Source organism: Rhynchophorus ferrugineus, unplaced genomic scaffold (assembly GCF_030347505.1).
Source record: "Rhynchophorus ferrugineus isolate W39M unplaced genomic scaffold, kcgeb_rfMv2 rfM4, whole genome shotgun sequence".
Lineage (NCBI taxonomy): Eukaryota > Metazoa > Arthropoda > Insecta > Coleoptera > Curculionidae > Rhynchophorus > Rhynchophorus ferrugineus.
In genome coordinates this window covers 32,990,256-33,018,135 of record NW_027472583.1, presented here as the reverse complement: position 1 = coordinate 33,018,135, position 27,880 = coordinate 32,990,256, and the positions used below count along the sequence as shown (strand labels likewise).

General features: G+C 32.4%; 2 protein-coding genes across 6 annotated transcripts; both read right to left on the bottom strand.

Moving 5' to 3' along the window:
* Nucleotides 1-292: 292 nt before the first annotated feature.
* On the bottom strand, nucleotides 293-3,217 carry LOC143195748 (uncharacterized). 5 transcript variants are annotated; one of them, XM_076403182.1, is made up of 6 exons: nucleotides 3,083-3,217; nucleotides 2,779-2,881; nucleotides 2,615-2,671; nucleotides 2,002-2,447; nucleotides 1,645-1,811; nucleotides 293-542 (listed from the first exon to the last, which is right to left on the bottom strand). In XM_076403182.1, exons 2-6 carry the CDS (start codon nucleotides 2,857-2,859, stop codon nucleotides 397-399), a joined length of 897 nt encoding a protein of 298 aa, XP_076259297.1. In that variant the 5' UTR covers nucleotides 2,860-2,881; nucleotides 3,083-3,217; the 3' UTR covers nucleotides 293-396. The 5 variants fall into 5 exon arrangements, with proteins under 5 accessions (XP_076259297.1, XP_076259295.1, XP_076259298.1 ...); XM_076403180.1 differs by lacking the exon at nucleotides 293-542 and having other exon boundaries at nucleotides 1,346-1,811; XM_076403183.1 differs by lacking the exons at nucleotides 293-542; nucleotides 2,615-2,671 and having other exon boundaries at nucleotides 1,346-1,811.
* Nucleotides 3,218-3,415: 198 nt separating this feature from the next.
* LOC143195746 (uncharacterized) lies at nucleotides 3,416-27,016 on the bottom strand. Its single transcript, XM_076403179.1, has 14 exons — nucleotides 26,794-27,016; nucleotides 22,462-22,706; nucleotides 20,101-20,238; nucleotides 19,906-20,042; nucleotides 18,574-18,779; nucleotides 18,309-18,514; nucleotides 17,852-18,251; nucleotides 12,936-13,171; nucleotides 12,709-12,874; nucleotides 6,906-7,019; nucleotides 6,732-6,852; nucleotides 4,833-5,021; nucleotides 4,606-4,776; nucleotides 3,416-3,801 (listed from the first exon to the last, which is right to left on the bottom strand). Exons 2-14 carry the CDS (start codon nucleotides 22,693-22,695, stop codon nucleotides 3,660-3,662), a joined length of 2,460 nt encoding a protein of 819 aa, XP_076259294.1. The 5' UTR covers nucleotides 22,696-22,706; nucleotides 26,794-27,016; the 3' UTR covers nucleotides 3,416-3,659.
* Nucleotides 27,017-27,880: the final 864 nt, after the last annotated feature.

Here is a 27,880-nt window from a genome sequence, read left to right as displayed (position 1 = left end):
ATATCGATAGATAGGTAAAAAAATTGATATTTGGATATTTTTTCGGCATCCCCACTGACGTCAGGCAACCATACAATCACCTCATTGTATCAGTGATTGGCTTTAACATGTAGCTTTAAAACAAATAGTATTAAAAAACTTTTTATAAAGACCATGACTTTAAATAAATTAATAAGTGTGCGAAATTAAAACAATATCGAACGGTCTGCTTTCACTATTTTACTTTAATAGCGAAAAATATAATAGGTGAATCTTTGAGTATATCAATTTATATATATAAATAAGAAACAAATTACATATAAAGTTATTTATTGATTGTGATATAAATTACAAAACTACAGTTACATGCATGATAAAACAATACTTGTTATAATACTTTTTATATATAGTAAATTTTTAATATATGTTAAATTTATAATTTAAGGAACCATCATGATCATAAGTAGTTTTCTCACAGTATCCACAAAAATAAATTGCAGGAAATAAAAGTGTTCTCATAACATTTGATGCAACTAGGGCGTTCATTTTCGTTAATGTAAGTACTAAAATGGAGGGGAAGTTTTCTTTTTAGCTGCGTATTTATCAGTGTATAGGCAAAAGTACGATTTCGGTTGTTCATTGACAAATAGGATTGGAGATATGGATATGATATTTTTTATTGCAAAAAAACTATAAAAACTTGCATACAGTTTTAAAAAATTTTTTTTAAAACAGTCGAATAATAATAGATTTAAAACTTATATTTAAAAATGAGATCTGTAACATATATGGCACTTAAACATAGAGTATATCATAAATATAAAATAATTTTGAAATGGGACAGAAAAAACATACCAGAAGCCTCTTGTTAAATGTCTTTCTGTTCGATTATATTTACACCTGAATATATTTACACCTGAATATATTTACTAATGGAAAGAAATACTGGACATTTTTTGCACTGGAACTATATTTAAATATTTACAAACACAATTTATTTGACAGGGTTTCATTTCGATTTAACGGTAGTTAAAACATGTACATAACGTTGACTTGAATATTTGGAGGCACTAGATGAAATATACAAAATTATGTCATCATATGTTATATCATCATAAATTATATCTGGCAGTATTTTCAGTATAATGCTCTTAAGGGAATTAAAAATATTAAAAAACGTTGGATATGTAAAAGTATACCTTAGATATATATCTCGAAAAATTAAAGCTTTAGTTAGGTTTATCAAAAACAAAACAACTTAGAATACTAATAATAGAGGGCAGTTATAATCAGTCTCTGGCAAGTCATAGCTTGTTCAAATTCAATAATTTTTTATCAATATTTTTCTTATTGTAGATTTGAGCTCTCGATGTGAAATAAAAAATAACAAATAAGAGGTTTTATCTAGTTGGGATTATTTGAGTGAACAATAACACATGTTTTTGTGGTATGTAGTTATAAAATAGAATGATGCGCATCAAGAAGTCCGGCGAATGATGATGTTCTAGGTCATCATTGGCTCGGCCATTTTTGAAAAATCTTTTAATCTGTGATTGTTGCGGATATGCGAGTTTAAGTTTCCGCTCTGAACGAAGGCTTTATCGCAAAAGTGGCACTTGAAGGGCTTCTCGGCGGTATGAAGGCGGATGTGGTTGTTAAGATTACCTGATTGCGTAAAGGCTCGATCGCAATGGGGACACTTGAAAGGTTTCTCGCCCGTGTGAACTCTCATATGGTTGACAAGGTTACAACTTTGTGTGAAGGACTTTGTGCAGATGTCACAGATGTAAGGTTTTTGTCCTGTGTGGGTCCGCATGTGAACTTGCAAGTTGCTAAAATTTATCACATGACTTAATCACACCAATGTTATTTTTTAAATTAATAGAAAATCATCATCACATACTTAAAAATTTAGAAAAGTTGCAATTTTTTATTGTCAATTATGTTCCATAGATTCTAAACTAATATAGGAGCAATGTATAAGTAATCTAACTTCTGTTAATATAATATAGTACTGGGTACCTGTGATTGTAGAAAGCTTTAGAACATATCTCACAGATGAATGCTGTTGTTTCCAAACCTTCTTGCATTTCGTGTTTTAGTAGATGAGTTTTCATTCTCCGAAAATATTTTTTACAAATTGGACATTTTTCCAGTGGGCTGCTTTTCCGTCTTGTGTATATATCTCCTGTATGTAATATCTCATCCTTTGACACCAAACGTATAGGTGTTCTGATTCCAGGTGATTTGAAACTCCTCTTAAGTTTTACTTCATCATTGTAATAATCTTTAGACTCATCACTGGACGAGCCTTTATAAAAGTAACTTTCTTTGAAATTAGCCTTTGATGCTTTCCTCACAGGGAATATTGTAATATCTGGTTGGACATTCCTTTGTATCTTGTCTTTTTGTTCAAAGTTATTACTCAATTTACTCTGTAAATTGCTTTTTGAATCCTGTATATTAATCTAAAATGAAATTGTATTACTACATATATACAAATTTATTACTTATATAACTTATGTATATCAACTAAAATTTGGAATGTTAGTTGCATTTACCAATATGTATATAAATAAAGGGAAATGAAGAGGGAATTTTTACTTAAATAAAAATTAATGTACAATAAACATACCTTTTTTAGTACAGAAAAAAAATTTGTTTTCCTATGTAAATCCAATGCCACAAAAAACTGAAATAATAGCATAACATAACATACTTTACAAAACCAAAAAGCAATGAACAAGAGCACTAAGTATTAAGCATACATAAAAAAAGTAAAATAAATGTTATACATACATTTTCTTCTTCATCATCCAGACTATTGATAATAACCACTGGTTCAAAAGAAGGATGAAAATGATCTCCAAAATGCGCCATATCTACTGTTAATACTATATTTCTAAAGAAAAAAAAAACATGTGTGTATTTAAGGCATAAGTAAGTTAAGATAAAACCAATCGACAATATTTTGATACACAAATAAAAACTTCTTATTTTCCCTTTCGTTTATTTTCATTGCTGTCAAATAGGCGTAAAATAAACAACCCGACTTTTTAAATGGTTTTTCGATAAATGCGAAAGGGACAGCACAAGAACCTACCTGAATTTGTTCGACCAAACACAAAAGAACTCGACGCTGCACCGAAACCGAAATAGCGAAACCCAAAACGACTAAAAAAGCCGCGTTTCCAATTTATTTTGAAAAAAATATACAAAAAGTGCGCTTCAGTCTGTCAAAATTTCAGCATCCTTTTCTCGCGAGCCTTGCTGTCTAATCGATACATCTTGTAATTTCTTTGAATTTAGACATCCACTTTCTCTCTCTTTCACGTTATTATCCCCTAACTAAGAAGGATAGTAAAGAAAATTACTGGTTGCCGAAACAGCTATATATACCATTTACAAAAAATACAATTCCATTACAAAAAAACTATTTAGTATCTCAAATGATTTATTAAAAAAAATACAATTATATTTCACATGGTTTAGTAAATAAGTAAACCGACTTATATATTAAGCGTATTAAGTTATATTTTTGTGAAAATGTACTTTATTTTACCTTACGTTAACGTTAATGTTGCGTTTGTTTTAAAGAGTCAAAAGATATTATTTACGTGCGCGATTAAATTAACTAATTTATATTTTAATTGGCATTATTTAACATTATTTTGGAGGTATTATTTAAAGCTGTTCTCACTTTCTGTATCAGGGAACCATCCCTTCGGCCCTTGCTTCGGTTTTCCCCATTTTCCTCTGGTTACTCCACGATATTCTCCTATAACCTCTTGGCTAGTTGTACCACCTGGAGTTTGAGCTACCCTATTACAAAAGAAATTATTGTTTTACTACTAGTTATGATTTATTAACATTAAATATTCTAATTTATTATTATTTATTTTACTCTAATTATAATAGGTGTACAAATTGGTTTCGTATTAAGTTCGATTTAATACAAAGTTTTTTGTATGTCTGGTTATGTAAGTATGATCATATAGTAAGAATTTTTTATTTAACTTGTAGGACTTTTAATTTTATAGGCCTTATTATTCCGTCGCACCCATTCACTAGATGGCTCTGCGATCGCAGTTTGGGGCTGTTTTATAGGACTGTTTGAATTTCTATGTTAAAAGCCCCAAAAACGTTTGATTGGCTCGCTTGAGATTTGTTGCCTAGTTAATTTCCCTTTGTTATGGCACGTTCGATCTTTTGAATGTCAATTATCTGCGTGTGTAACGTAGAGAAGATTATCCAGTATTTCTTTGTGTTTTTATAACTAAATTATAATAAATGTTAATTGATGCATCGTCTATCTAAGAAGTATTGTTTCCTAAAAAACTATGACTATGATTCAAAGTATTTTAGGTTGTTTTCTGTTTAAGCGCATGAATCTCCATCTATAAGGGTGGTTCATTTAAATGTGATCGCAAATTGTGGGAAACTATTATTTCTTTCTATTTTTATTCTCTGTATTTTATGGATATGATTATACTGATTTCATATTAAGTTTATTACCTCAATTTAATTGGCGGAAAAACAATGAAAAAAACTTTATTTAACTTATTATTAAAAATGGATCTGCAGGACTGACCCCAGTTTTTGAATTAAATTTTACTTCTACTGTACCTTGTCGATTGGGTAGTTTCCCAGGAGCTCAGAGCTTGTCCATCTCTAGCAGAACTTTCACTCTCTAGTCTAAACCTGGGTAGCAGGCTTTTCTGACCTGTAGTTCTGCGCATTTTCGGAGTTTGTTCAGGAGTTATTGTATAATCGCTGGCGGCATCTGGTAGTACCCACCTGTAAGTGAAAATTATTTACAACAGAATTTTCGGACCTTACAATATTCAATTTACCGATCTTTTTCTGTAAATTCGCTTAGTGATCGACCTAGACTGGGCTGGCTTAAAGATCTATTGAATGACATATTGGGAGATTGCGGTACTAAATGGAAAGGGCGGTCTCCACTTTCCGGGTAGGATCTACCGAAATCTACAGTTAGTTCTGTCATGGAACGTAAATCAGCTTCACTTCGATAATTCGATCTGCAACAAAATTATTATCATTTTTAGCACATTTTCCATTACAGCCCATCCAATAAAATAGTCAACGCAATTTTCTTTTAGAACCATTTCCGGTTTATAACTTCTAATAATTACCACTAATGTTTTAAAGAATTTTGAAAAGTTTGGTAACATGGTCCACTAATCCCAAATCGAATTTTATAGACTTATTCGATTAAATATTCCGACGCATCAGACAGCACCCTGTCTCTTTTGAACTAGACTAAAATGAGAAGGAAAAATTCGTTTCGAATTTAAAATGAATTTAAAATTTTTACAAATTACATTTGGCAGTATGCAGACGTGCATTGGCTGTTTAATAGGTTTAATAGGTTTTCGGTCTGACTGATTTTGTTACTATTTACTATCGACTATTTCGATCGTGTACTTTTAGTTACTATTTTTGGTTCTCTAATTTTATTCGATTGATTTTTAACGTTCTGCCTCTGTCTTCATAGCAGTGAACTAGACTTAAATGTACCCAATTTATGCTTACATAGATTTATATGTAATATGTATAGTTTTATGATTTATTTTGTAGTTTGCTTGTAAATAACAACATATTGTATATTAATACAGCAGCATTTTGGAACGATATTTTTCAAGATTGTTAATGTAATAGAAAATATTAAAATTCTGAATGATAAATAGTAAATTACTTTTGAGTATTTTTATGGCAGGTAGTATTTGGATTAATCACTTGATTTTTATTAAACAATATTTCCGTTCAACGGTAAATAAAGCATTTACTTTATTTAAAAAAGCTCTAGTAAAGTAGTTTAATTATGTCATGGGTTAGTTTTTTTTCTATGATTAGGTAAATGTTTAATTTTTATTTAGTATTTATGGTTATAGTACATCTTTAGTTTTTAGGTTTTGTTTAAGTTCTGTTGTATTGTCTATATTTATTATAGTATATTATTTAAAAATAGCAATTAACATATTAAAATACGATAAATATTTGTGGGGTATTTTTCCTTTCCATAGAAAATTTCATTCATTTTTACAGATCCACAGACCACCACAGACAGAGTAAGTCGCGTGTTCGCGCGTTGGAAAACCGTCATCTTTGTTTATTTACGCAACACAAAACAAAACAAAAAATATAGTTTATCAGAAAGCTATAAATTGATTAACAAACTGTATCATAACTGTGTGTGTCTGTAAATATCTAATTGAAACCTTATAACCAGTATTTCAGGAAAACTCTGTTTTTAAATCTAAAATATCATGTGTAATTAATCGAAAATAATAATATAAATTCATTCATACTGAGCATTTTTTTTATTAATTACGGATTATTAGGTCTTTTATTTATCGACTGAGGCAGTACGAAGTCTGCCGGGTCAGCTAATACTTTTAATAAATTTCTTACTATGGTAAGCAATTTGCTTTTATCGTTCGGGAAGCTGAGTAAATCTAACTCCATTTTTGATGTCAGTGGTTTATGTCGACTGTCCCTGTCACCAAAAGCAATAAAATTATGATATTTTTAACTAGTACTGCGGCTCTTGTTACTCACAGCAATTAGTTCATGTTTTTTGTAATTTGCCTTTAAATAATACATTGAATAAATTACAAGTAATTCAAATACTGCCCACCCTTGGTATTTGTCATAGTTAGGTTAGGTTCTAAAACATTTTGTTTTTGGTTGTTAAATATGTAGTTTTTAGTGCATATCTTTTAAGTTACCTGCGTAAAACAGATGAGGGGTACAGTTGAGGTTCTCTAATGCTACTAGCGTCGTCTGAATCATATTCTAATAGTGTCGGTAAGCTTCCTCTGCGAGGATAGAAATATTTCTGATCTGGCCCTATAACCATATTAAGATTTACACAAATAAGAACCATTAAAGGGAACGGTTACCTATATCCTCTGGTGTCAAGATCCTGATGATGACATCCCACTTTGGCGGTTCGAAAACCTTAACAAACCTGCTGTCATGACGAATTCGTTCGAAATCTTCTCGTACCACCGCCTCTGTAATATTAATATTGATAGTTGCTTATCATTAAACTGTTACAATTCTTTGAAGAAGTAAAACAACGGTAAAATAACATTCGAGTACTGGTGTCGTAGAATGATATAAATGCGTTTAGTGTTAGCATTAGGATCTATTGGCTGAAGACGGCTATCGACCGTCTAGTAACTGATATATTGGCAACTGTTACTCCTTTTTTTGATTAATTCATTCGATTTTCTAAGTCTTTTGAGTGTTAAAACTTCTTGTGTTGAAGTTTTAACGAATAATAATCTTAAAATATTTCTGATATTAACGATAAATAAAATAATTATATTATTTTAAAAATAAGCCGTTAAATAGTTGATAAAGATTGATGTGAAAATATTACGCAAATATTTAAGAATAATGGAGCACCATTTCTCATTACAGTCAAGTGAAATATATAAAATATAAAATAATTTTACATCATTCAAAATGAAACTGTTTTTTGAATATAGTAGAATCCAGCAATTATCTCTTTCCTATTCTTCTCTACAAAAAAACTGAACCGACTTAAAAAAATTAAAAATAATCAAACTTAGGTTTTTCAGGCATAGTTTAAAACACAGCGCAGTGCAGACGTAGCTTTCAGAAAACTCTGCTGTAAAAAAACAACATCTGAGTTACAATTGGTGTCATAAAAGTTCCGGTCATAAAAACTGAAAACCTAGTCCCAACAATTGTAGGACGAGAACGTGATTTAAAACGTGAACTTTTGAACGCGAAATTTAAAAATTATTTTTGCAAGCAAGGCTCTACCTTCTAGAATTTTTTCCGAACGGTAAATCGAGCGAGTAAAATGTGAGGCGCGTAAACTTAAAAAATTAAATTAAACATTTAATAACTATTAAGTGATCTGTACGGTTAATTTCAATACATAATGGCTAAACCACAACACCTTTCTGACGATTTATCAATTAAATCACCCGCTATTTAAAATAGCGATCAACTGCCAATAACTGAAACACCTCAAATGCCAGAATTGAACATCGTTACAAACAAAAATCTCTTGAGAAGTCCGGAGGAACAAGTCGTCCGACAGAAAATGAATATCAAGGACTATTGGCTTCAAAACCCAATCTAAACATACAACAGTTTCAGTGCCCTGACAGAAGAGACCAGAGAAAACCAGAACTACGAAGAAAACCAACCAAAAACAATTCCCAGACCACCCTCAGCAACAATATATAGGGTAGGGGTTGTTAAACATCTGCATTATTTACTCAAGACAATATGTAATTATTACACAATAAAGACAATCAGATTTGAAACAATGAAGATTTAAATGTTTGACCCCGTACATTTCAAAGTGTTTGGACAACAATGTCATTAAATGTGAACCACCATACACAAAAAGAATTATCCCACAATGCGCCAGATGCCAAGCATATGGGCATACCAAAACATGCTGTCGCAAGTTATATAGATGTGTGAATTTTTTTTATTAATCTCTTAGAGCGTCAACAATCTGCCCGTGGGCAATAAGTATTATTGTATGATTTCCGTTATATAATATAACCATCCTAACATGTAGAAGATCACTTCAGTAAGTGATCTGCTGCACAACTTATAATCTAAATCTTATTCTAGATACTACTATAACTTATTTTAAGTTCTATCCTAACTTATTCTAATGACTATTCTAACTTATTAAATCTCACTCTATGTGTTTATTAATCAGTTCGTATGGTAGTTTGCGTTTGTGCCTACGCACTTCAATGTCGTAGCGCACATTTAACTGTTTGGTGAGTGCATTGGGATGCACTAATAGCCTTTCAGAGTACTTCGCACTAGCACTTCAAATCACACTCGTTATGGGTTCTAAGGGGATATCGCGTTAAATCAGTTTGTTGAACACGTAATATGGGGCATCGACGATGACTCGCAACACTTTATTCTGGAACCTCTGGAGGATATCTATGTTATGTGTTAAATGCGCAGGCGATTATGCGACGAATGATTGCAAGCGCATAACACGCGACGATAAAATAAAATGCGTCAACTGTAACGGTGACCATCTTTATAGGAGATGCCTAGTCCAGAAAGCTTTGCAGTAAAAATTTTATCCAGCATTGACAGAAAAAAGGAACTTACAGCCACCAAGACAGCCTATATCATTTAACTCGCCTAATGCACCAATACAAAATCCTCATATATCATACGCACACATAGTAACCAACAGTCAGATCGAACCTAATAGGCAGACAATGCCAATCACCTTTAAACCTTTAAGCACTAATAGTAAATTAGATGAAATGATGGGTAAACTTATCGAGCAAATGAATACAATGATGAATTTACTCACCGTCGTCGTTACAAAGCTAGCCTAGATATCATGATGGTATCCGAAATACATTTCATGGATAGAAATTATTTACGAATTCCGAAAAAGCACATAGAAAATTATCCCTGAATAATTATCCCTGAAAATATAAAACATTGTGAAAAAGAGAAATTCAGCGAGGAATATTTACAAGCCATTAGTGTAACCATTGAAGAGTGCACGGGCCATTAACAATGAGTGTTATCCGCCTAAACATAACAACAAGACGGCGTTTCTTTAAGACCCTGTGTAATGTCGAACGAGACTACAATGCAAAACAGGTAATGTGGGGTTCTAGAAAAATAACACCAAAAGGCAGATAATTGGTCAAAGTAATGAAGGCATATAATTTACAGCATATCTCAACTGGTGAGCCAACTTATTGGCCGTCAGATAGAAATAAAATTCCCGATAACATAGACTTTTATGTTACAAAATATATTGACACCAAAACGTGCAAAGCTCATGCTTCTATCATCTGATCATTCACCAGTTATTATAGCAGTGAACTAAAATATTCTCAACAAAAACAAAACTACCTTCTTTGCGTAACACCAAAATTAACTGGCCATTATTTAGAAACAAATTAGACAGTTTAATATCTCTAAATGTATCTCTCAAAACAGAAAGAGATACAGAAATAGCGGCAAAAAATATAACAATAAGTATACAAGAGGCCGTATGGTACTCAATACCTAATAGCGCGACATATCAAAAGTTTAATTATATTTCCTCTACAATTAAACAAAAATTCGCTGAAAAAAGAAAACACCGAAAAATCTGGCAAGAAATAAGAACAGAACAAAACAAGCGAAAATTCAACAAGGTCACAAAAGAGCCGAAAGAGCTAATAAATAAGGAACAAAATCAAGGAATTCAAAACTATTTAGAAAACTTAGTGCCAACTGATGCAACGGAATATTCTCTCTGAACTCAAGTAACAAAAAAAATTAAAAATCTCAACAACATAATCCACCCATTAAAATTGAGAACAATACCTGGATTAGGAATAATAAAGATAAAGAGGAAGTTTTCTCTACACACTTAGAACAGTATTTAATCCGTACCCGACTGAAATATCCGCAACAGAAGTAAATAACATAGTTGATTTTTTTAACAGTCCATTTCTTTACTGTTAATTTACCGTTAAGGAAGTAAAACAAACAATACTTAAAGAAATTAATGCTAAAAATGCTCCAGGTTCTGACCTAATTATTGGAAGAATCTTAAAAGAGCTCTCAGAAAAGTGCATTAAATTAATAACATTCATATTTAATGCCATGCCAAAACTTAATTACTTTCCTAGCACTTGGAAAGTGGTTCAAATCATTATGATTCTTAAAACTGAGAAAAATTAGAAAAAGTTTCCTCTTATCGTCCTATAAGCCGTTACCTGTGATCTCTAAACTATTCGAAAAACTATTTATTAAGAGACTCAAAATAATAGCAGAGAAGAGAAATATCATTCCAGACCATTAATTTGGCTTCCGTGATAAACACGGAACAACAGAACTAATACATAGATTAGTCAACCAATTTAACAAAAAACCGATAAAAAATATTTCTCCGCTGCATTTCTTGATATTCCTTAGGACTTCGACAAGCTGTGGCACACTGGACTGCATGTTAAATTGAAAAAGCTTTTGCCCCATACGCACTTTTAACTGCTGAAATCAACCTCACAGACAGACATTTTATTGTCAAACAGGGTGACGAATACAATGATCTACACCCAATATATTTGGGTGTTCCGCAAGGCAGTGTTCTTGACCCATTGTTATATCTATTGTATACAGCTGACCTACTGACCTCAAGAAACACTACTGTTGCAACATATGCTGACGATACAGCGGTTTTATCATTACACGAGGATCCAATATCAGCCACAATAAATCTCCGACTTCATCTTAACAAAGTCGGATTGTGCTTGATCAAAACGCGGCGTATGAAAGCAAATGAGACAAAATCTACCCATGTGACATTCACCCTTTGTAGAAGAACATGTCTGAGGGACAATTGAATAAAATTGAATAATCATGAACTTCCGCAAGCAAACAACGTTAAATATTTGGGAATGCATTTTGATCGACGTTTGACATGGAAAAAACATATAGTGATAAAAAGCTTGGGGTTAAACAAAACCAAATGTACTGGCTGATAGGACGTAAATCTAAATTATCATTAGATAATAAGGTTTTGCTGTATAAGTCAATGCTTAGATCTATTTGGACCTATGGCATTGAACTGTGGAGTACTACTAGCAAATCTAACATAGATATCCTCCAGAGGTTCCAGTATAAAGTGTTGCGAATCATCGTTGATGCCCCATATAACGTGTCCAGCAAACCCATAACGAGTATGATTCGGGGTGTTAGTGCGAAATACTCTGAAAGACTATTAGTGCATCCCAATGCACTCGCCAAACAGTTAAATGTGCGTGATGACAGTGTAGTGCATAGGCTCAAATGCAGACTACCATACAAACTGATTAATAGACACATGGAGTGAGATTTAATAACCGATAGAATAAGTTAGAATAGTATCTAGAATAAGATTTAGATTATAAGTTGTACAGCACATCACTTACTGAAGAGTTCTTCGACATGCCAGGATGGTTATATTATATAACGGAAATCATATAATAATACTTATTTCCCACGGACCGATTGTAATAAAAAAAGAAGATTTTAGACAAAAATAAAACGTTTTAAAATAAAATATGTACGTACTAATCGTTGTAATAATTAAATAAACAAAAAGCTTATTTAATCTATCTACCACACGTATTTTATATTCTACTATATACAGACAATTTAGCTTAATACCCACCTAAACCTATTTATCCATTTACAATATTATTTTAAACACAATCAACTGATCACTTTGAAGTCGGTGCCGAGCAACAAATTGGATTTGTTTTTTCGTAAATTAATTTTATGTATATTCACAAAATGGGATCATCTCAGAAGTGCACTCTTTCGAATAAAAGAGTATTTTGAAAATCGGTCCATAATTAACGGAGAAATCGGCGAACATACATTAAAAAAAGTATACAGCCGAACATAGAACCTCCTCTTTTTTTGAAGTCGGTTATAAAAACAATCGAAGCGCCCATTTGACTGAAATAGTAATTTGAATTTTAGTCGCTATTTTTTTGACTATCGACTAATTTGACGGTTTTGTGACTATCGACTGCTTCGATTGTTTTCAACCAATAGTTCCCAATACTATTCATTATTGTCTTTTTTTTGTCTTTTTTGGCAAAGAGTCTTTTAATGTATTTTAAAAATATTTTGCATATTTATTGAATTTACTACCATTAAGAGACTCATATTTGTTAGTACCTGTTAGCATTGTCCTCAATGTTGACTCTGTGGTTATAATTTGTCTCCATTTCATTCGATCGGTCATCGTCAACTGAGAATTGAACGTTTCTGCTGTTTCCAGCACATTACTTTCCTCTTGCTCGACTGGTTGCAGAACCCTGATCAAGACGTTCCAGTTGGGAACCTGTAAAAAACCACTCGATTTGAAGTATAATTATATTAATTCATGCTAAATGATATTTTACCTCGGGATTGACTTTGGGAACGTTGAAAATCCTCAACCATTCTTCTTTATCGGTTGTTTCTTTAGTTATAGCTGTTTTTCGCGTTGTTAAATTGGTATTGACGGTAGCTCGTTGAGGTGGTGGCTGTAGAAGAGATCCCACGAGCTCTGGTGAGTTCAGAGGAAGCTTGTTGTCATCGATTTGGGCTTGAGGAGGTAAACTCATAACGCGCTCCATTTTCGGAGTCAGTGTAAGACCTACGGTAAAATTGAAGCTAGGAAACGTGTTCAGAAAATTATCTCCGTTTTTAATGTCAAATAATCGCATAGGGGATAAACAAAATAATATGTACACCTGACATCTATGTAATATTTATTTATGAATAAAGTGTTGAGACACCATTTGCTTTTAAAGCAGCTGAATTCGCGGAATATATTTACGCGAATATATGAATATATTCGCGTAGAGTGTCGAGTGGGATCGAGTGTAAAGATTTTTAGGGACTAAAACATCTGCTAATTGCTTTAGTGAATTTGGAGATGGAATCTATTCCCCACTCTCTGATCTAGAACTCCCAACAGCAATTATCTCTGGCGATTATGTTAGCCAGGGAGGATCTTTGATAATATTTTGGTGCTCTTCAAACCAAGAGTGAACCTTTTTTTGTTGTATATATGCGCGCATTATCATTATGTGATATGGCAGTGTTTAGCAGCAATAAATTAGTCATATGAAGAACTTTATTAATGAGGATGTCGAAATATTCATTCGCAGTAATTCGGCGAGTGATGTGAATGAGAAGATCAGTTGAATAATACGATGTTGTAACTTAAAACATAACGGAACCTTCCCCGTGTTTGACTATAGTAGGTTTTTTGGGTTCTCCATACATAAACGCAGCCGTTTGTTTTCGCTTTATCATGTTTTGTGTAAGCATGTCATCATATTGTTGCTCTTGAAACGGTAAACGATCATTCACAGATCACACCTTTCATCGATCGCTTATTTTAACCGTCAAGAACAAGGCTTATAATACACTGAAATATAATCTACTTGGTATTTAAACTAGGCAATAGATAGGCATCGCATTATTTACACGGAAGCAGTGTTGCTAATATGATGCACTATATTGTATGGTGTTCATATAGTATATCCACATAGCTACATCATATACATGAAAAAGTGAAATATCAATATAAGCAACTTAAATAATCTAACCTAACTATTAAATTCGATTGTTTTGACATTTCCCTAAATAAAATAGTATTTTTCCATTTAGTATTATTGAGTTAATTTATGTATCATTTTAATCTTATTCTTTCTTTCTTATTCTTTATTATTCTATCATTTTAATCTTATTCTTTTATTGTTTGATTTGAATAAATCTTCAAATAAAACAAAAAGGCTATCAAACATTTTTGGCAACTTATGGTGATGATGTTTCGTTATATCTCAATTGTTGGGTTTGGCGTCGACAATGATGAAAAATGACCCGTTGGACAAAAATACAGTTCATACTGTCTTTTTAACTCCTCGATTTTACCATAATAAGAGTACAACAATAATTTTGATATATATTATAAATTTTAATATTTTATTGCTTTTTGGTATGTTTTCTCCATTCTGACGTATATTGATTGAAGTGTTTTAATTATCCGTTCCATAATTTTCACATTAACATTGTAGAAATAATTATGTAAGTAAAATATTAACAAAGACTTTCATCTGTGCTGCTCTGCTTTCAGTATTTCATTACAGGTGCCTATAATGGTAATTTAAACTAACCAATGATATTCAGCGAAATGACGTTCTCAGCGCCTTCCTGCTGAGACCAAAACAATTCTGAAATTATTTGTATTAAGTTAACACTATATATTACTCTATGGCAGCGATCAAGTGATTGAAATTTTGGAGGTTGCAAATCAACGCCCGGAATACTCAAACTGTCATCTTTCACCGTCATAGGTATATTCGCGCTATCTAGTGGAGAACGGTAAAAATCCCAATTCCATGGAGATTAAAAGCTACTCAGATTGATAAGGCAATTAATTCGGAGTCGCCTCCGTCCTTTATCCTGTCATCTGCATAAAGAGCAAATTATCATCAATGATCAAGATTTTGCTCTACAGGTTGTTGACCAGATCCGTGGTATCATATGGACCAAACACCTGGCAAGGCAATCTCTGAATCATCAAATTCCTGCTAAATCAAATCAAATCGTTGTCAGAGCCGTTAGTACCCAGTTCCAATTCCAAGGTAGAAAAAAGTTTAAAAAAATGTAGTTAAATCTTTCAAGGTGCGAACCAACACATAACATTTGAACATCGGTAATTTATTCACACATTATTATTTATAAAATGTAATAAAAGTAATATAGAGGTAAATAACACTGTTGCTATCATTTGAGGTTAAATCTCATTTGTTTTGTTTATTGTTTATATGAATACCTAATAATTTAGTTAATTTAACAGCAACTAATTAATATTGAATATTATATTTAATATAATGTGGTGGGTTTAGTCATATAAGTATGCATAAAGTCAAATATTTCTCCTCTAATCATATATTTCTACTCAACTACAGCATTAAGATTCAAATGCCAACCAAACCGAAGAAAATAGGTTTCTAACTGAACTCACTGACCACATAAGAGGTCAATTGAAAAGTCCCCGGCCTACCATTAGTTAAACACTTTTTTTGGCAAAATTAGTTTTTTTATTCAACATAATTCCCTTCAAGGATGACACAGTGATTATAGCGACCCTCCAATTTTTCGATACCATTATTGTAGTACGATTGGTCCTTTGCTTCAAAATAGGCCTCAATTTCGGCGTTCACCTCTTCATTCGACGAAAATTTCTTCGAGTATTCTTTTGAGATCTACGAGCAGGAAATAGTCCTTGAGGGACAGATCTGGAGAATACAGTGGATGAGGAAACAATTCGAAGCCCAATTCATGTATTTTTGTTATCTTTTTCACTGACTTGTGACACGGTGCATTGTCTTGGTGAAGCAGTACTTTCTTTTTCTTCAAATGTGACCGTTTTTCAGCGATTTCGTCCTTCAAACGGTCCGATAACGCTATGTAATAGTCGCTGTTGATGGTCCTTCCTTTTTCAAGGTAGTTAATGAAAATTATTCCATGAGCGTCCCAAAATACAGACGCCATAACCTTGCCTGCCGACTATTGTGTTTTTCCACGCTTTGGAGTGGGTTCATCGTGTGCAGTCCACTCGAATGACTGTCGATTGGACTTCGGAGTGAAATGATGGAGCCATGTTTCATCCATTGTCATATATCAACGCAAAAACTCGGGTTTATTACACTTGATCATCTTCAAACACTGCTCCGAATCATCAACTCGTCGTTGTTTTTGGTCAAATGTGAGCTCGCGCGGCACCTACTTTGCACAGAGCTTTCTCACACTCAAATATTCGTGAATAATATGATGTACACGTTCAGTTGATATCTTTAGAGTGTCTGCTATTTCATTCAATTTCAATTTACGGTTATTTAAAATCATTTTGTGGATTTTTTAAATGTTTTCGTCGGTAACAACCTCTTTTGGGCGTCCACTACGTTCGCCGCCTTCGGTGCTCATTTCACCACGTCTAAACTTAGCATACCAATCCTTGATGGTTGATTTTCCTGGGGCAGAGTTCGGAAATTCAGCATCAAGCCAAATTTTTGCTTCAACTGTATTTTCCCTTCAAAAAGCGATATTTTATCAACACGCGAAATATCCTTTTTACCCATTTTTTTCACAATAACAAAGGTTACTTCACTCAAAACGCTACAATTCACAAACTAATGATCCGACAGCTGTTAAATTTATACACGCATCTTGTGAGGGTTAGGGCTAACTAAAAAACATATGGATTACATTCTAGTAGCGCTATCTATGTGTCAGGCCGGAGACTTTTCAATTGACCTGTTATTTGATTGAACAATATGATTTACAGAAAATTTTTACAGCCTGGTACGTGCGTTACAATAAAAAAAGTTTCAAACCTTTCAAACAATACTTATGCACAGACAATGTATGAACCTAAATATTGTCAGTGAAGTGAAGTAAAATAAAGCAGAGATCTAGCTTGTCTAAACACAGATTTTTACAAGTATTGTAGTTATACATGCTTATACGACTGCCAGGATGTTATTAAAATGAACTTCAAAATTACAATTTGCGCATTCTCTTTTCCCCAATATTATAAGGTATTTGATACAATACTAGATACACATTTTCGTTTCACAGAGTTGCTAAAAATTTAAGAAAATCAAACATCCATCATCAAATGTATATAATTTAAATCTTTTTTGTGCTGTAGTTACTATCAACTGTATAAAATTAGTATTACAGTAGCCTTGTCAAATACACTTGCACCTTTAGATTCAAATAATCATCATATATTTTTAGCAGGTTTGCCAACTATACGATTTTGGTTTGCATTACCAAATACAGAGCAATAATTATTTAGGTATGTTATTTTCAATGTTATTTGGAACAATAGTATGCATGTCAAAAATATTCTTGAATGTTTCTCTTGAAACCACACCGATTGGTTTGAGACGGTTCCAAATAATGTTGTTTTCACTACAGTGGAATGATGCATTCATTTTATGAGGAAAATGGTGATGCTTTAATATGAATTTATGTTATATAATGCAGTGTTACGATCCTGGCTATCGAGGCCATTTATTTTAAGATCCAATAATAAGACAATCAAATTCAATAATAAAACCTCAATGGTGAATGAGTGGGCTTTGGTCTATTCTCTAATTGTTTTTTGTTTTCTAAAAGGTAAAAGGCTTGTCGTTTTCAGTGTTATGTTGTATCGTCGTTCAAGAAGTCGACTCTTCTTTCTTTAGACTTTATAATTTGAGTAACTTTTAAAAAATGAATCACGTATCTAATGTTAAATAGAAATGAGTAGTACCTGAAGCTGACGATATATCCGAGAAATCCTCCCACTGAGGAGGCTGAAGCGATACTGGGTAGTTCTTGATGGTGACGTCCCATGTTTGGGGCGGCACCGCTTTCGGTTGGGCGTGGAATTGAGTAATTTGTCGTTTGTGCCGGTCAATATCTTCAAATATCTTTTTCTCTTTGATCGTCCTCAAATAAATGTCGTCAACAAAATGTTGGGTAATATCTGGATGCCGAACAACGGGGAGAGGCGCTGGTATCGTCGGAACTGGTTCCTCCAGATCCAGTATTTCCTCTTCCATGATGGACGAGGCTGGTGCGTAACTCTCCGTTCTGGTACTCTTGCTGTCGCTGAACGAGAGTGGAGAGGGTGGTGGAGGAGGACGTCTAACTTTCACTTGTACGTCGAACTGATATACAATTTTTTTTATTAGAAGCATTTTAAAAGTGTTTTAATAAAGTAAAACCTTGGGAGTTTCCTCTTTAACAGCTACAGGCAATCTAGGAACGGTAACTGGTACTGCGGTCACCTGCTCAAGTTGCTGTTCCTGAGTATAACCATAACCATCGCTGGAGAAACTGGCGTTTTCGTGGATTACCGCGTGCTCTTCCATTTCGGACGGTGATTCACCTGGATATTCGGATCCCGAAGACTCTCGGAGTGGCGCCAGTGCTGAAAACGACCAACATTTAATAACACCAGGATGGGAAAGCTATCTCGGTCATACTCACTCAAAGAACTGTCGCTCAGCTTTTCGATATCGCTACCAAGGGACGTCAAAGGACGAGATATCAGGACGGGTCTACGTTTTAGACAAAGATATGAAGCCGCAAGTCCCAGAAGGAAAAGGGATAGAAACAGAATCGCACAAGTAATTAGAAGTAGAGGGACTGGTGATAGAGGACTCGATTCTTGTGGTGCTACGATACGTTCATCTCTGTAAGAAAAAAATTAAACACATGTGCTTGATGTTCATTTCTTGTTTAAATTCATCACTATAAAAATATCTGGTCTAAAGAAGAAAAATATTTAAAATCAAATTATTTATATCAATTATCAATGCTTTTTCTTGTCTGGATCTAAAGGGGGTATACCTGTGACCGAAATGGCTGCTAACCTCACCAAAGATGCTATCACAAATCGTCAATAGGTTATAGATGAAATATATTGTGAAGATATTTCTTATTTATAGATCGTAAGATAGATAGCCTGGTGCATGCAGTTGAGTGGGACTTGCTAGAGGAGGACAACAAGCTTTGACATTAAAAATAATTTCTTTTCTCTTATCTCTATAGTATTTATTTAGAAAAGAGATATCTACAAATAAAATTAGACTTCTAATCACTACTTCCTAATGGATTAGATTCAGAGATCTCTGTGTCCCAATTGTGATAAATCAATACCAATATCCCATATTTTCACAAAATGCCCTATGCACTTATTAACTAGTAGAAGAAGTTAGGCTTAGATGGAAATTTGACAAGGTTTGACATGCGGGATTTGTATACAAACATCTGAAAATTGAACTAGATATGAAAAAAAAATGTACTAGTTAATTGGAAGAAATCTGTAATATATGTACATAATATTTTATTATATTATATGTAAATTCTAAAACCGATATAGATCAATAGAATCTAGTCGTGGGAATGGTCCACGAAAAGTAGTACCATTTTTTCAGAATAAAGTCCTTGGAGGCATCCTAGAGGTTATTACTTATATTAAGGCCTTCAGGTGATAACTGTATCCAGAAAATTGAGAGATTTAGAAAGATATATGTTAATACTGAAGTATTTCAACTCGTGGAAAACACTCCATCAGGACACAGACAGGAAGGAATCAAAACATTTGATCTGGCAGTGCAGTGAAATATTTTAGACAGGAAAAACAGCAGTATTAATTAATACATGAACAGTATTACTTTAGAGGCTAAGTAGGAACCAATTAATTCTCTTAGATATATACTCAGTATTTCAGTTTTGACAAAAACAAATTGTAGGTTAGTTGGCAACGACTAGTAACAATAAAATAATAAAAAATGTATAAAATGGGGGTACCATTACCTGAATAATTCATTAACTGGTTCCTGTACTATGGGCGGTGGGTAACGACACACGATTGTGATGATCTCATCGCCGTCCATTTCCAGTCCCGGATGGAACCGAACAACTATATTGTTGGTGAAAACCCTCAGAGGATCCTGAAACATGAGACAAGATGAGCGATAATGCACCATCGCTTAATATATTGATAACAACCTGTCTGGTGCCACATCCCTTCAAGGGCAATTCAAGGTTATATTTGAGAGCTCCCTTTCCCGCTACCTGACAGGCGGAGTTCCTGTCGAAATCGGCATAGGCTATTCCATAAAACGGAGCTTTAAATTTCAACTCGATCTGAAAATGATTACCTTGATAATAAAAATCTGATAATTGATGGGGATACTTGAAATTATTCCATAGAAAAATAATTTCGGTTATCACTTATACCTAAAATACGTAAAACGATCATGTATACACAGCCTATCTATAAAAGACCTGCGTAAAAACTGAATACACATCAATCAGGAAAAAGTGGAAGCATTTGCTGACCATCTAGAAAAAACCTTTGAACCAACACGAAACTGATATTGAGTATAATTTGCCGGACGTGAACATTCAACGATTCAGTTAGTCACACCGAAAGAAATAATCAAAGTTATTAAAGTTGGAATTATTCTAAATAAATCACTAAGTTATGGTTTAATAACGGTACCATTGCTGCAAGTACTATCAAAAAAAAAGCATTTTAAAACGCGCCAACTTGATCAATATAGCATTTCGCCTAAAACATGTATCAGACCTTTGGAAGATGACTGAAATTATCATGATCCCCAAACCTAGAAAATCACCAAATGAAATAAAATCTATAGACCTACTTCATTCCAACCAATAATACCTAGGTAGGTACTTCAAAACCTTCTATTAAAAAAAAACGAATATACGTATGTCAGTCACTATTTATATTTCGGGAACAGGAAAAAAACAAATAGTTAAGCTGCGAATATATTTTTATTGTTTATCAAAGTACTCGTCACGATGATCGATATATTTTTGCATACGCTTAAACCAATTTTCAAAGCATTTATTCTATTCCGAATGAGGTATCTTCAAAAAATGATTTTTGAACGCTTCAATAGCTTCTTCGGGCGATGAAAATCGTTGACCACGCAGTTTAGTCTTCATTAATGGGAACAAAAAGAAGTCATTGGGTGCCAAATCGGGGCTGTACGGCGGACAACCCATCAATCCGATGTTTTGAGTGCTCAAATAGTCTCTGGTTTAAGCCGATCTGTGAGAGCTCGCATTGTCATGATGAAGAACAATCCGGCGTCTCTTGTGTGTTTTCTTTATTTCACCGGATACTTCTGGCAAACAAATGGTTGTGTCCCAATCAGAATTTACTGTTCCACGATCCTTTAGAGGCACTGTTGCAATGTGACCAGTTTTCCGGAAGAAACAGGCGACTATTTTCTTTGAAGTGCTTCGTGCGTGAACAACTTTTGTTGGATTTGGTTTGGTCTTTGAGCTATTTGTTTTTTTAATGTTATTTTATCCTGGGATATTGCCACGCCGATAATGTATATAACATATTTTAATTATCTTTCAGTTAGAACATTAAAAATAATAAGGTATACTTAATAATATAATATACTTTTGGATAAAACAGAACTTTAACAGGGAAAGACTCTAAATTTGCTTTTAGTATAAGAAAACAAAAAGACAGAACTCTAATAGATCCCATTAAATTGATGGCAGTAAACAAATATGAAAAAGGGAAAAGACAGAAGAAATAATTTTAATTTGTTCCAAAGTTCTTCTATATGTTGTACATACTTTACATTATATATATTTATTTTTACAGATTATATTTGTTTCATCTATTGTATTTCATTTAATAAATTTATTTCAGAAATTAAATTGTTTTTTATTTGAATTTTATTGGTCAATTACACGTGGCGTAAGAGCTGTCACGTGCCAAACTTTGTCAAAGAACCAATCAAACGTCTTCTTACAGGTGCCTATAATGGAAATTTAAATTAATCAATCAAATTACTTGAATGGCCGATATAACTCCATCTGGATGTTGACCAAAGCAAAACTTTTCCCCAGAGATCCCTATTGAGTTTTCTCTCTATTACTCCATGGGTATAGTGTACGAGCGAGATAAAACCGCATGGAACTGTTATTGTTGATATCTACCGACATCAATTGAACCAATTGAATAATGAAGGGTACACTGTTGCAGTTTTAATGGGAATCTCTAATTCGTATTTTAGTGACGTCTATTTTCTGTAAACTAAATATTTTTTCACGAATTTTTCTGTCCAAAAGGTTACAGTAATGATGAGTAATCCAACAAATAAAATATTTATTGCAGCTCAAAAAACTGTCGGACTTAAGTCGAATTCCAATAAGGGTTTGTTCCAATTTCCTTAATAATTTTGAATTTAAATTTAATGCTGATTCTTAAGAAAAATGAGATGTCAAAAATAGCGACGAATTATTACTTGTACTCTCCACTGAACTATTCAGTAAATACCGAAATTATTTTCCTGCTATCCTGGTTGGACGAATTACCTGCATCGATCCAGCCGCACAATTCAGATCGGCCTGCGTCTTGTTGAGATTAATGTCAGAACTAAGATCGTCCAAATGAATGACCTTGCCTCCTAAGGTCGCATCAGGTGGAAGGCCTTCTCCGACGTATTCGATGTTGTTCGCCTGATTCGCGTAGTTGGACTGTGGGTGGGTGTCGGCCAAGAAGATCAGAGAACTGATTATCAGCACTGGGTGCATCATTTTTCGGAACATCTTTCAAGGAGCTAACAAGAGAAAGTTTTAGTAAAAAAATTAAAACGTGGTTTAATGCTGTTGTCATTGATTTAGTCTATTGTGTATTTTGACCTGACGATTAAAATGCAGGTGTAATTAAACAGTGTATACTGTTGTAAATATTCCATCAAATATTTCAACAATTATGGTTTATGTTAATTCGATTTTTGTGCAATTTTATTATTTATAGTAAATTATTTTAAGTAATTGTTTGTATTACTGTAAGCATACAAAATTTTTTCATTCTATACGCTATAAATTTTGTACCAAAATTTGGAATAATATAACTTACACATGGGATCACTTACTGATGTGGTCTTCTACATGCTATGTATATAATCATGATAATAAATATTTGAAATGGAGGGTGGGAAAATAAAGATAGCGAAAATGTCTAATAGTCACCCTATTGACGGATATAGAGTTATAAATTCAATAATTCAAAAAGGCGAATTCAAACTTGCGATTAAATTTCAGAAAAATTTCAATACTAAAAATAATTCAGGATATAATCTAATAAATGGCTAACTACTTATATGGCTGCCAAGAAAGGGCATAATAAACTTGCACATATTTTCAACGCTGCACTGCTATTAAGTATGTGTCTTTGCAATGGAAGATGGAGTAAATTATAATGATCCCAAAACTATGTAAATCGACAAATGATAAAGCATCATATCGACCAATATCACTACTACTAATAATATCTAAATTATTTCAGAAGATGCTCTTAAAACGCTTCAAACTAATTATTGAAGAAAAGCAACTCACCATTCTGGATTTAGAAATAAACATTCGAAAATTGACCAGGTACATCGTATTCAGTCGTATTAAAAAAAGGAAAATTGTTCAGTTATAGTTCTAGACGTGGCCAAGTCTTTGTTAATATATATCATGAGGGCCCCGAGGACATGTTGGAAAGCCATATTCTCGATTCCTACATTTCTAATCGCCACTTCAGAATACTGTACTACTCGCTACAAGTAACAACATTGAGAAAACTGTAGAGTACAAATAGTTGTCAGTAACATTACTAAGTGGACTACCAAGTCTACTTATGTGAATTTCACATATAAAAAATAGATTACCTACCGGTGACAGTAAAATACTTATCAATGGCACTAGATGACAACCTCAAGTAGAAGGGCATGCCAAAAAGAAACGAGCAGAACTTTTTACGAGACTCAAAAATTGTGGCGAATTCTTGGAAGATAATTATCACTCAACAACAAAATGTTGTTATATAAACAAATTTTGGGGCCAATTTGGACCTACGGTGCGCATCTATAGAGTTGCACATAGATATCCACTATTAATATGATCCTAACTTACCAAAACATGAACATGATACATGAACATGATTTCATGGTACATTAGAAATGAGAACATTTACAAAGATATAAGAGTACCATCGCTTAAAGGAGAAATTAAATAATTTGTGAGAAAAAAATATCAAGTAAGATAAGTAGACATAAAAAAGTACTAGAGCCGCTTGACAACAGTGGACTTACACGGATATTGAGGATACCAAAATCCTTTAAACTAATAGAGTGAAATTCTGTTTGAAAACTGTGCTGTATTTTAAAAGTATGTGAAGTCCATGATGTGATCCATCAAACGCTAATTAAGTTTGGGTCTGAAATCTTAGATCTGGACTTAAGAACAATATGAATAAAAATTTACTAGGTAGTTGTAGTTGACAACTACCTAAAGTTATATAAATTTCATTATTTTCTTATAATTTATCAAGAAATAAAACAAAAACGCCAAAAGAAAATATAAACTTAAGTAGTAATTTTGAATATTTAATTGGCACAATTAAAAGTACATTATATCCTCAACTATCATCCTGTACAAGTATCCTCATGTATTATAGGCATCATTAGTCGAAATTTATCGCTTTTTTTAAATAAAATTTCACGGCATTTATATGCTTTCTTTATAATTTGAAGCAAGGTCAATTTTTGAAGAAGTTCATCGTCGTTTTATGTGGTTGTGAGAAGAAAGCGCTCAATACATAGTGTTTTCCTATGTTTTCAGTACCCTTAAATCGACAGTACTAACATCTTACTATATCATAAAGTCATAAGATAAAATAGATAATTTTCTAAAACTATTTTTTATCTTAACTGTTTAAAATCTCAATGTAAAAAATTGAAAGTAAAATGACAGCGCTATCTTTCATAGCCCTTGTTAACCAAAATTGCAGCATTGCATTGGTTTTTTTGCAGTTTACCTACAACAGTTTAATGTAAAGCCAATTTTTAAAGACATCGAACATGATTAACCGTTGTAGTCGATTGTAATCGTGAGAAGAAACTATAGAGCGTTCGACACGTAGTCAATTTTTCTTCATTATTCAGGTTTTCAGTACCATTTTTAAATTAATGGCAACAATACCTAATTGTATCACCAATCACAGTACTTTAATATAATGCATATTTAATTTTATATTTGTCAAAAAAATATAATTAAAAATAAACATTATAACTATTTAAATGTCATTTGAATGTGAAAAAAAGAAAGTAAAATATGGACATAACTATTATGAGCTTTATTAACTGAAATTAATGGAATGCTTTGCATCTGATGCAAAAATGTAATGTAATAACTTAATTAAAAATTAAAAATCATTTAATAACAATAATAATTAATAATACGATTAGAAATGATTAATTTAGTCTACAGTTTAATTACAAATTGTATAAATTTTGTAGTAATATTAAAGACAAATCAAACAAAAATAGAATAGTGTCTGATTTAAATATCATCATAACTTGAAAATTATAAAACTCATCCAATAAAGTTTAAATTACAATTAAATGTAAAAAAAATGAAAATTAAATTTTGGGCTTTTAGTATAGGCATTATTGACCGAAAATGATCGACTTTTTAAATAGAATTTACGGCGTTTAATTCATTTCTTATAGTTGACCATCAGAGTTTAAGGCAAGGCCAATTTTTAAAAATATTGAACATGATTAACCATCATTTTATGTAATGTAATGTAATGCAAAAAAAATAAAAATGGATATTCTAATTATGTAAAAATCATTTGAATGTGAAAAAAGAAAGTAAAATATTTTTTGAAAAAATATTATGAGCTTTATATCTATTATTAAAAGATTAAATAATGGAAACAATTATCTTAATAAATATTTTTAAATTTCTTAATTAAAAATTAAAAATTATTTACTAACAATAATAATTAAAACACGATCAGAATTGATTAATTTGGTCGGCAGATTAATTACAAATACCATAATTTTTTTACTAATATTTTAAGAAAATAATACAAAAAAGAATAGTTCTTTAGTTTAAAATATCATCATAATTTATCAATACTATTAAAAAAATTTAAACCAAAATTTATAAAAATCGCCCACTGAAGTTTAAATGTAAAAAATAAAAAGTAAAATTTATGTTTCACATATTGCGGGCCTTATATCGAATTTGTTTGAATAAAATTCACGAAATTTAAATGATGTTTTACAGTTGAACCATCAGAGGTTTATATAAAGCCATTTTTTAACGACATTGGACAGAATTAACCATCCTTTAATCTGATCGTCAGAAGAAACTAGAGTGTCCAACACGTAGTTCATTTTTATTCATCATTATTCAGGTTTTCAGCCCCAGTGATATAGAAATCACTAACCATAGTACCTTAATAATATACATGTTTAATTTCATATTTTCCCATAAAATATAAATAATAATAAATATTTTAACTATCTAAATGTTATTTGAATGTAAAAAAGGAAAGTAAAATATATGCGTCATCTATTATCAACCTTATTAACTGAAATTAACGGAATGCTTTATATCTAGTCTAAAACAAATAATAAAAAATTATAAAAATTATTTTTTTTAATTTCTTAATTAAAAATTAAAAATAATTTAATAACAATAATAATTATTAACACCACTGGAAATAATTAATTTGGCCGACAGTTGAATTACAAGCTTAATAATTTTTGTAATAATATTTAAAAATCAAAACAAAAATATAATATCCTAACTTATTAAATTATAACGTACGTACAAGTTTTTAAATACTAAATTTATAAAACTCACCCACTGATATTTGTAAATCAAATTAAATTGACACGACACGAAATCAATGAATGACAGGACACCCTACAGACCTTACATGCTTTCACGGGGGATGTTTTTCGTCGGTTGGAGCTGGGAGCGCGGGGTGACGCTTTAACTGGGAGACGCCCGTGACGGATCTGTATTTTCGTGTGTGTCAGTTTCTTTTGCGAATCGCCTTGAGATCGCCATAACCGCTTACCATGAGCCCACACGGGACCAGAAAAAAACCGAAAGAGAAATAGCGCTGATCCCACGCCATAGCTGTCGCTGGTCACTTCTAATATCACCGCATCTATATTTGTATGTCTCGATTATATAAATCGACGGGTTTTCTTCCAATTCGTGTAGTCGTAAAGTGGCGAGCAAAATTTCTTCAAGCAACATTGCGCCTATTATGTTGCAATACTCTTACAGATAATCCAAGTAATATATTGAAACTAGCTTAAAACTAAAATAATATATAAAAACTAAACTATTTTTTAAATTTATTTATTACATTGTTACTAGTCGTTGCCCTTTAACCTACAATTTATCTTTGCAATAACTTAAACCTATCTTAGTCTCTAGTCATAGAGTAATAGAGAGTCAACTCAATAGCGATCTCTAGCGAAAAGTTTTGCTTTGCCCAACATCCAGATGGGGTTATATCGGTTATTCATAGGCACCCGTAAACAACATTTTGCTGTGAAGACATTTGATTGGTTCTTTGGCAAAGTTTGCCATGCAGGTGCATCACGTGACATACCTGACGTCACGTTTAATTGACCAATAAAATTTTAATAAAAAACAATTTAATTTCTGATTTTTTAAAATTATTTAATTAATACATTGTTACTAGTCGTTTCCGTCTAACCTACAATTTTCTTTATGATAACTTAAACCAAGGTATATAACTAGGGGGATCCATCAGCCCTATCTCAGTCTCTTGTGAAGTAATGTTTATGCTCACTACACAACACTACACAAGATCAAATGGTTTGATTCTTTTGAGTCTGTGTCCTGTTCTGCTGGTATCCAAAAGTTGCAATATTTCAATATTTGCATGAGAATGGAGTCTTTCCTCATG